Source organism: Rattus norvegicus, chromosome 17 (assembly GCF_036323735.1).
Source record: "Rattus norvegicus strain BN/NHsdMcwi chromosome 17, GRCr8, whole genome shotgun sequence".
Lineage (NCBI taxonomy): Eukaryota > Metazoa > Chordata > Mammalia > Rodentia > Muridae > Rattus > Rattus norvegicus.
In genome coordinates this window covers 30,948,930-30,957,927 of record NC_086035.1, presented here as the reverse complement: position 1 = coordinate 30,957,927, position 8,998 = coordinate 30,948,930, and the positions used below count along the sequence as shown (strand labels likewise).

Below are 8,998 nucleotides of genomic sequence, written 5' to 3'. Positions count from 1 at the left end.
ACCAGTCCTGCCTGACACACACTCACACTGACTCCCATCACACATTCACACACATCCTAATCCCATTATACAATGGCCACTCCACAAAGGAAACCACTGTTTTAAAAAGTGTCTCTTAATCCAAGTGTCTAAACACCTTTCTCATCTTTGAGTGCTTTTCCTTAATAATGTATTTAAAGTTGACATAAGATCCAGAGCATCTGCTTAAATGGTCAGTTGGGCAAGCACCCTTCTCATTGTGCCAAAATAAACTTGATCTATGTGCAGCGGGGCTGTGCAGAAAGGCTGGCTGGCTGGCACCTGCCGGTCCTTTTCTTCCAAGGTATGAAAGAGATGCACACTTCCAGTATACCACAAGGTACTTGGCAGCGATCCCCCCTTTTTCAAAATTACTGTCATGGGTCTGACAGGTTGTTGGAAATAGGAAACCAAAGGACAGGTCCAGCGGGCCTTGGCAGCTGCCCCAAGTGTTCGGGGCATTTAAAACCAATGTCACACTTCAATGAGGTGGTTGAAGCTTTACACCAGCTCAGCCAGGACTGACACCTGCCAGTTTGCCATTAAATATAGCATTTGGAACTAAAGATCCCGGGTCACTTAACCTGACTTGCTCTGTCAGGTTTCTGTGATCTATACTTACACAGTGAACTGTCGCTCTTTGCCATTTATGGAGCCTAGAGGTGGGATGCGTCTTTTCTTTAACACTATTTAGAATGACACTGCTCATTCTGCATCCAAGTGTGTTAAACTCTTTTAAAATAAAATTCTTTATGCCCTCCTTTTAAAGCAGCAGACCTATACTAAATAAATACTCCCATGGAAGTGTCTTAAATGAGAACCTATAGGTGACTGGACTCCTATAGTCCCTTTAATTGTTGAATTCAAGTCCATATCTGATTTGAGTGCAAATCTCAGATCCCAGCTCTTCATAGTAAGAATGTAGTAAACTATGAGAACTCGTGTAAAGAAAAACTCCCCAGACGCTCAGAATTTACATTTCCAAGTAAACTGAAATAAAGGTTGGCACAAAGTTTATAAAACTGTGGACACTGTGGCTGGGAGGAAACCTGAGAATGTGCATATTAAATACCTAACTCTGTTATGTTCCTAAATGCTCATCACTTTATTAATTTAACAAGAATGAAAGCCCTTTGACAGAAAAAAATAGCTTTCCTTGTGTGCACAATGATACATGCACAAAATTATTCATTGTAGTATTATATATTTAGAAAAGGCTAAATGACCTGCAGGTCCACTGCCCAGGAGCAGGCCAGACAAAGCACTGCATAGGTACATGACGAATGCCCTGCCCCCTGAACACAGTGTTGGGCTGGAGGGATAGATCAGTGGTATAATGTTTGCTGAGTATGTGCAAGAAGACCCTGGGTTTGATTCCATCAATAATCAACATTATTGATAATGCTATTCTTCAAGGAGGAAGGCTGGATCAAAGCACACAGAAGAAGAAACTAATTTTTCACTCTCCTTTAAATGCTAGGCAGTGTGTCTTAAGTAACTGCTCAAATAAAACTTGAAAGAAATAAAGGCCTGGTAACATCTACATAAAAACATTCTTTCTATAAACAAAAGTCATGTACCAAAGGACATTTGAAAATTCAGGATGCTTTCTCCTGTTGAATTGAGTAAGATCATTTTTGGTTCAACTTATATTAATAGCATATCCAAAGAGGAAATATCTGGGCTTCCAGTCTTTTCTAAAGGAAGAAAATATTATGTGTTCAGATAATAAAGAGCTTAATAAGGAGAAAGGAAGAAAAAGAAAAGAGGACACCGTTAGGACACAAAGGTTTATGTGATTTTAGCCATTACAACAGGAGTTCAGAAAGATCTCAAGTGTTACATTGATGTTATCGATATTACAAAAAGAGAAAAAAGTGACAGGCAACAGTGAAGAGCACCAGAGACCCAGCACAAACCTAAGACCATTCTCCTTCTTCCAACTGCCAAGGTATTTTCACAGATTAAGACCCCCCACCCCCTCCTTTCACCTCAGCTTTCCCTAACCTGCTTGGCCTGGGGAACTCAAGCCTCATCCTCGCCCTCCTCCTCCTCGAACTCGCCCTGCTCATCAGCCGTGGCGTCCTGGTACTGCTGGTACTCAGACACCAGGTCATTCATGTTGCTCTCCGCCTCGGTGAACTCCATCTCGTCCATGCCCTCGCCCGTGTACCAGTGCAGGAAAGCCTTGCGCCTGAACATGGCAGTGAACTGCTCCGAGATGCGCTTGAACAGCTCCTGGATGGCGGTGCTGTTGCCAATGAAGGTGGCTGACATCTTGAGGCCACGAGGAGGGATGTCACACACGGCCGTCTTCACATTGTTGGGGATCCACTCCACGAAGTAGCTGCTGTTCTTGTTCTGCACGTTGAGCATCTGCTCATCCACCTCCTTCATGGACATGCGGCCCCGGAAAATGGCGGCTACGGTCAGGTAGCGGCCATGGCGTGGGTCGCAGGCAGCCATCATGTTCTTGGAGTCGAACATCTGCTGGGTGAGCTCGGGCACTGTCAGGGCTCGGTACTGCTGGCTGCCCCTGCTGGTCAGAGGTGCGAAGCCTGGCATGAAGAAGTGCAGGCGTGGGAAAGGCACCATGTTCACAGCCAGCTTGCGCAGGTCTGCGTTCAGCTGGCCAGGGAAGCGCAGGCAGGTGGTCACTCCACTCATGGTGGCTGACACCAGGTGGTTGAGATCGCCATAGGTGGGTGTGGTCAGCTTCAGGGTGCGGAAGCAGATGTCATACAGAGCCTCATTGTCGATGCAGTAGGTTTCATCTGTGTTCTCTACCAGCTGGTGCACGGAGAGGGTGGCATTATAGGGCTCCACCACAGTGTCAGAGACCTTGGGTGAGGGCATGACGCTGAAGGTGTTCATGATGCGGTCTGGGTACTCTTCTCTGATCTTGCTGATGAGCAGGGTCCCCATGCCTGAGCCAGTGCCTCCCCCCAGTGAGTGGGTCAGCTGGAAGCCCTGGAGACAGTCACAGCTTTCTGACTCCTTCCTTACCACGTCCAGGACAGAGTCCACCAGCTCGGCACCCTCTGTGTAGTGGCCCTTTGCCCAGTTATTTCCTGCACCACTCTGGCCTGCCAGAGCAAAGAAGGATTAAGTCAGTCATGATTGGGAAAATTCTTTCTTAAATAAAGACTCATCTCTCAGATAAGGCTAGTTCAAATTATCACCAAATGGCCAATAAATATTAAAGCAATAAACTATTTGGTCATCAATACAATTAAAAATGAGTTAACAGAGCTAAGATGCATTTGTCTCATAGCCTGAACTAAGGCTTAGATGTCACACTTCTTGACACTATTTATGATCCCAGTCTATCACGCTTCTCCACCCATTATGCTAGTAGTAATTGGCACCTTGTGCCTTTCTGTCTTCAGCTATGCCGCTCACTCACCGAACACGAAGTTGTCTGGCCTGAAGATCTGCCCAAATGGTCCGGATCTGACAGAGTCCATGGTGCCAGGCTCCAGGTCCACCAGGATGGCCCGAGGCACATATTTATTACCTGCAAGGGATTTAGAGCTGGTTTAGCCCTTCAGGCAGTGTGCTCTATAGAGAAGGGCTTGGTCCCAACTCCTTCCTGATTGGTGGTACCCCCAGACAAAGAAAGGTCTATTATAACCAAGCTTTCAAAGGGTTTGGCTACCCCACCCAAAAAAATGGTCATCCTAAAGTATCTAGGCCACCTTATCCTGGGCCCACAGGAGAGCGGAGCTTTTAGGGTGTTAAAAGTAATTACCAGTTGCTTCGTTGTAGTATACATTGATTCTTTCCAGTTGCAAATCACTGTCTCCATGGTAACTTCCAGTGGGATCGATACCATGCTCATCACTGATGACCTCCCAAAACTGTGACATAAAAAGCCTCTATTTAGCTATGCACAGCCCCACCCCCAATCAATGAGAACTCACCCCCCGCCCCCGCCCCACCCCACAGTTTTAACGACAGGACATTGCGGAAGCTTTAATGAGTGGCATGACCCGGGCACAGCCTTAGGGCTTGCATTGTACAAGATCAGAAAGTTGAAACTGGGCGGTTTCTCACACGAACAGCTGTTCTTAGCAGGAGCTAGGGATGGGTGAGTGTGTGTGTGTGTGTGTGTGTGTGTGTGTGTGTGTGTGTGAAAAACAGCCCAAGCTGGGTTTGCAAGTCACAGCCACCACTGATGGCTGGAGACAAACGCGCTGGGACTATAGGCACAGAGAAAAGGGAGAGTGAAGTGAGGGAGCTGTAGGGTGATGTTTTAAATTCAAAGCACGTTCAGCGACTGCCAGGCAATCGTTCACCTCCCCTCCCCCGCAGCTCGCCGGGTGTTCAAGCGAGTACAATCAATTCTTCTTGTGTAGGGGCCCCTCCCTAAGACCGGCGTGCATTGCCTAGCAGACACACCCGCGTCTTCTTCAGACACGCGTGGCTATTAAGGAGGAAAGAAAAAGGTTACAGCCCAAATTCCGAACAGTTCCAGGAAAAATGAATGAGACCCCATTTTCTTTAAAGTCTTCTCCGAGACCACGCCCATCCGACTGCACAAAACAGCAAGTCAGATCCCCCTTTGGCCCTGGTGTCTACCAAGGACCGCGCCGCATTTTGGAGCCCAAGTATCTCGAGGGGAGCTTCCCTAGCGTTCCTCCCCCAACCCCTAAGCAGTGAGCCCACCTTGGCACCGATCTGGTTGCCGCACTGGCCCGCCTGAATGTGCACGATCTCTCGCATGGTGCCTCGTTAGCTTCTTGCTGCCTTGGGTCTGGGTCAGTGGGTCTGATGATCCTCCCCTTCCACACCCACTGCTGGGCTACCTGGAACTTACTCCGGAACCGACGGGCTGAGGGCGACGGCCGGGTGGGTTCGGGTTTTTATGTAGGGAGGGTGGGGCGAACCGAAGAGACCGCGCCCCCCAGTCAAAGCCCCCAGTCCCGTTCTAGCAAGCGCTCTCCAGGCCCGGTTGACGTAATGCTCTGAGCCCCAGGGACGGTCCGGGGGGCTGGACTATGGGCTTGTGGCCAATCAGCGCGGGCATGAAGACCTAGCGAAGAGTGGGGGTTCTTGGGAGAAGCTGGGGCCTGAGCATTGTCTCGGACTTGAGAAGGGCAAGCTGAGTATGGGAAACTGGGAACTGGTAGCGTGAAGACTGCCGTAGTGTGACAAGGCGGGGTGATTTAGTACCAGAGGCTGAGGATTGAGAAGGAGCTGCTAATGGGTGGGTGCGGCAGGTGCAGTCCGGTGTTGCGAGTGCGCACTGGTAGGGAGGTTTAGGGTAATTTGCGTTACCCGAGCAGTTCCTCTTCTAACTCTAAGCAGGCTTTGCCAAGCCAATGCACTTGGCGAGAGTACTTCCCCTCTTTTCATCCTTGGAGGTCAATGACTGTCCAGGTGCACACGCCCATTACATAGAAAAGACTAGTGGTCCCATGGAGCCGAGTGTAATTAGAAAAATAGAGATCCAAACGGTCATAACTTTGGACACTTTGGAGCATCTTGGTCTTGCCTTTGTCTTTGTTAACTCTGCTCGTTCCTCTGCTGTAGTAGCAGCATTTAGGGTTAGAAGGACCTCTGAGCCTAGCCCTGCCTCACCCATTCCAAGAATACACAGGGCTCTCAGCCTGATACCAGTGATTTCCTTCACCGGGTGATTGGCTTTTGTTCCTCCAGAGTGATGGAGTGGGTGTGGCAGGCCGCGATGTGTGAACCTTGTTGCGGGCAGAGTGAGGGTGGAGTCCTGGGGGCGGGCCTGTCGGGGAAACAAAGGAGTTCACAAAAGCTTGGGATGTATCCTACAACTGAGTGTTTAAAAGCCAGCCAGTCGCTGTCCTTCCCAGCGTTTAGTTCATCCATTGTTGGGAAAGAAGGTGGGTTCCAAAAACCGTCCAAGCCTAGAGCATTCTAATTTTCATTTGCAGTGACTACGAGGTCCCAGCCTTGATGCTGCGGATGGAGAGTGGGGGACACGCCTAAAAACTGCAGCGCGTTGAGCTGACCAGAGACCACCGCAGATCCGGGCACACCCACAACGGCGCGTGCGCAGACCCGGTGCATCTACTCTGCCTTCAAACCTGAATTTTCTAGGCATTAGAGGAAGAAACCGATCCCTTTGTTACTATCTGTGCGCGTGTGTGAGATAAATCTGTGCGCTTCTGAAGGAGAGAGCAAAAGGTGTGTCAGAACCTGTTCCCTGCTCTTCCAGGTTGAAGGTCGCCGCTTTCCTACGCCGGGCTAGTGGTTTAGGAGGTGATGTGACCCCTTTTATTCTCTAAGGAGAGAGGCCCAGTGACTCAGGGTCACACTATAGGGTAGAGCTCGCAGCTGTTGAGCGAGGGAGGGCTTGCTAGAACCATCCGCAAGCTGTCATCGCCTTTCTTTTCCGCAAGGAGAGTGGGGGTAGGACCGGCTTTAAACTGAATTCTAATGTACCAAGAAAAGCAGCCCAGAACAAAAGCCTTGCCTCCTGTGATTGCCAGGGTGTCCAGACTGGAACTCTATGGCCAGAGTTCACCAGATACCGATGTTCAGTTCGGGGTGGGTTAAGAAGAGAGAGGCAAGAACAGTGAAGGTGTGTCCACATGTCCAGTATCAGGATTCCAAGAACCCAGGCCCTGATTTGGGATTTTCTCACCCAAGTCTTCCTACAGATGTTGAAGCGTGAAGAGCAAATACTTCCCAAGGTCACACAGCGAGTTAATGACAGGGTTCGGACTGTCTCCGAACTTTCAGGGAAGGTGACTACATTCACAGCCAAAAGAGCTATTTGAAGGGTGGCTGCTGCGGTGCTCCGTTGACCTGGAAGTAACACCGAGAGGGCGTCACCAGCACTTCGATTATAGATGCCGCTGTGCAGCAGTCCTGCTTGGCTGCGCCAGCCAAGGAGCAATCCCGGAGCCCCGGGGGCTCAACTCTAAACCCGGTAATCTGAGCCTGCCTCTCTCACCTAGTGGGTTCCTTGTTCAGCTTCTGTTTCAGAACCAGATCTTTGCAAGGCAGCTGATTAAAAACTCGTGTTTATGATTCTATACATGAAAAGGCCTTTCTTCTTGGATTTCTTTTAGCGGAAGAGGTTTGGAACAGCGTGACTAGAAATCAGCCTGAAACCTGACCGCCTGGGGATCCAGCCTGTTGGTCCAGGGTCAGCTTTCCTTTCGCGCATTTTGCCTCATTGTCCCCACAGGTCTTGTCTTTGAGTTTACGATGCTTTGCATTTTTAAATTTTTGCAAAGAGCTGGAGTGAGTGTGTGTGTGTGTGTGTGTGTGTGTGTGTGTGTGTGTGTGTGTGTGTGTGTGTAATATTGACAACAGGTCCGTCTTTCCCTAAAGGCTTTCCTTTCATCTTTGAACTTAAAATAAGAAAGGCCTTATTTCATATTAACTCGAAAGAAGAGCTAATAGGAAGCAAAATCAGAAGGGTGCCCAGCGTTTGTTTTTGCCTCTTTATAGTACATTCCTCTTCCTCTATGTCACACACCAGACCCGGAAAATTTAGGACAATGTATTTCATGATCTTTACATACCAATTAGTTGTAATGATGCATTAATCTTTAAAAGACAGAGTCTCTGTGCAAAATCAAAACCAACGTTTGATTCGTATAGAGAGGGACCTAAACAGACCCCTTGGATATGTGCTTTTACAAATGTCAGATTTTTTTCAAGGGCAAGCCCCCAACTGTGCATTTATTGTACACAAAGGGTCATTGTTTTAAGCAACTGAAGTAGTTGGATAGAAAGAAGATTTTTCATAAATACGTAGTAAAATTTTTAAAAATGTATTAATGAAAAATGTATTTTGACCCATTTTTTTTTAAATCGAGGGACATTAATTCAGGATTTTTGTCCATAGCTAGCCTATATCCACCACTTAAAGTTCAGTTCACCACCCCCACAGCTGAGATGTACGAGGTTTCCTAGGCAACACACGTTTTGCCAATGAATGAAAGGGAATTGAAAGAAAGACTGCAAAGGCTGCAGATCCCTGGTTATTTCTTCCCTTACCCTATCTGCCCTCCTTTCTGCTAGAAATTGTTAGAAATATTGGGAAGTTATCATTCCTAACATTTTCGCGAAGGAGCCAAATGCCCAGAGAACTGGAACTAGAAAGGGGTCGCAGCCACATATAGTAGCCGTGGGTGGGCACCGCTAAAGGGTTCCTGTGCTCTGTGTCTCGGCTCAGCCTGCCCAGCGTTCACCCTCCAATCCTCTCCTCTCTCCCCTTCCGTCTTAGAAATGAGTAACGATTGTGTGGCACAGCGTTCTCCAGAGCTGTCGAATGAAGGCACTACTTGGGTGGGGGCCTCAGAGCCCCCGTCCTCCTGCTGCGATGGGGCTCTGTAGGGATCAGACACTTAGGCAACAAAAGACTGGGATCTGCAGAGAAAATTCCGCATCTTGAATGCAGCAAAGGCATGCGGGCACCCGGCACCTTGGTCTTTGTTCCTCACTGGGCTGGGTGTTTTCCCATGGCCAGTGCTCATGAATTTGAATTTTAAAAGCCTACATCCAGTCATCAAACCTTCCACAAAAGAGGGTCGTCTTCCTTGTCGCACAAATCAGCAGGAGGAGGGGAACCCTTGGTTTTCCAGGGCATCAGTTCCCTTTCATGGTCTGCTTCCCCTCCTCCAATCTCTAGCAAAGATTTTTTTTTTTTTTTTAAGATTCTTCAGCCTGGAGCACAGGGAAGCAAGCACAGGAATGTTCACAGTTCAGCCTGGTAAACTGCATTTCCATAGTACAGAGTCACCCTGGGAAGAATTCAGAACCAGAAGCAGTCAAACGGAGGCATGTTCGAACACGGACAGCCTGCCTGTGTAAGGTGCTCTCTGTGAAAGTCATCAGTGTGAAAATGGATCCCTTTTAAAATGGTAGAGTACACAGCAGGAGACAGAATGGATGGGGGAGCCATTTTAAGGGAAGGAGGCAGACTGCTGTAGTAGCAGTGTGACCATAGGCTGCCACCCACGTCGTCCCACAAGCAACTGCTGCTTGG

General features: G+C 48.5%; 1 protein-coding gene and 1 long non-coding RNA gene across 4 annotated transcripts; one reads left to right on the top strand and one right to left on the bottom strand.

Moving 5' to 3' along the window:
• Nucleotides 1-1,794: 1,794 nt before the first annotated feature.
• Nucleotides 1,795-4,842, bottom strand: Tubb2b (tubulin, beta 2B class IIb). The gene is given in 4 exon segments (NM_001013886.2): nucleotides 1,795-3,104; nucleotides 3,425-3,535; nucleotides 3,770-3,878; nucleotides 4,687-4,842. Coding segments are annotated over 4 exon segments (1,338 nt in total). The 5' UTR covers nucleotides 4,744-4,842; the 3' UTR covers nucleotides 1,795-2,043.
• A 130-nt stretch (nucleotides 4,843-4,972) lies between these two features.
• On the top strand, nucleotides 4,973-8,644 carry LOC102551220 (uncharacterized). 3 transcript variants are annotated; one of them, XR_005495341.2, is made up of 3 exons: nucleotides 5,060-5,227; nucleotides 5,928-6,180; nucleotides 6,646-8,644. It is a non-coding gene; the product is annotated as an uncharacterized LOC102551220 (long non-coding RNA). The 3 variants fall into 3 exon arrangements; XR_005495342.2 differs by having other exon boundaries at nucleotides 4,973-5,126; nucleotides 5,928-8,644; XR_360972.5 differs by having other exon boundaries at nucleotides 5,045-5,227; nucleotides 5,928-8,644.
• The last annotated feature ends 354 nt before the right edge of the window (nucleotides 8,645-8,998 follow it).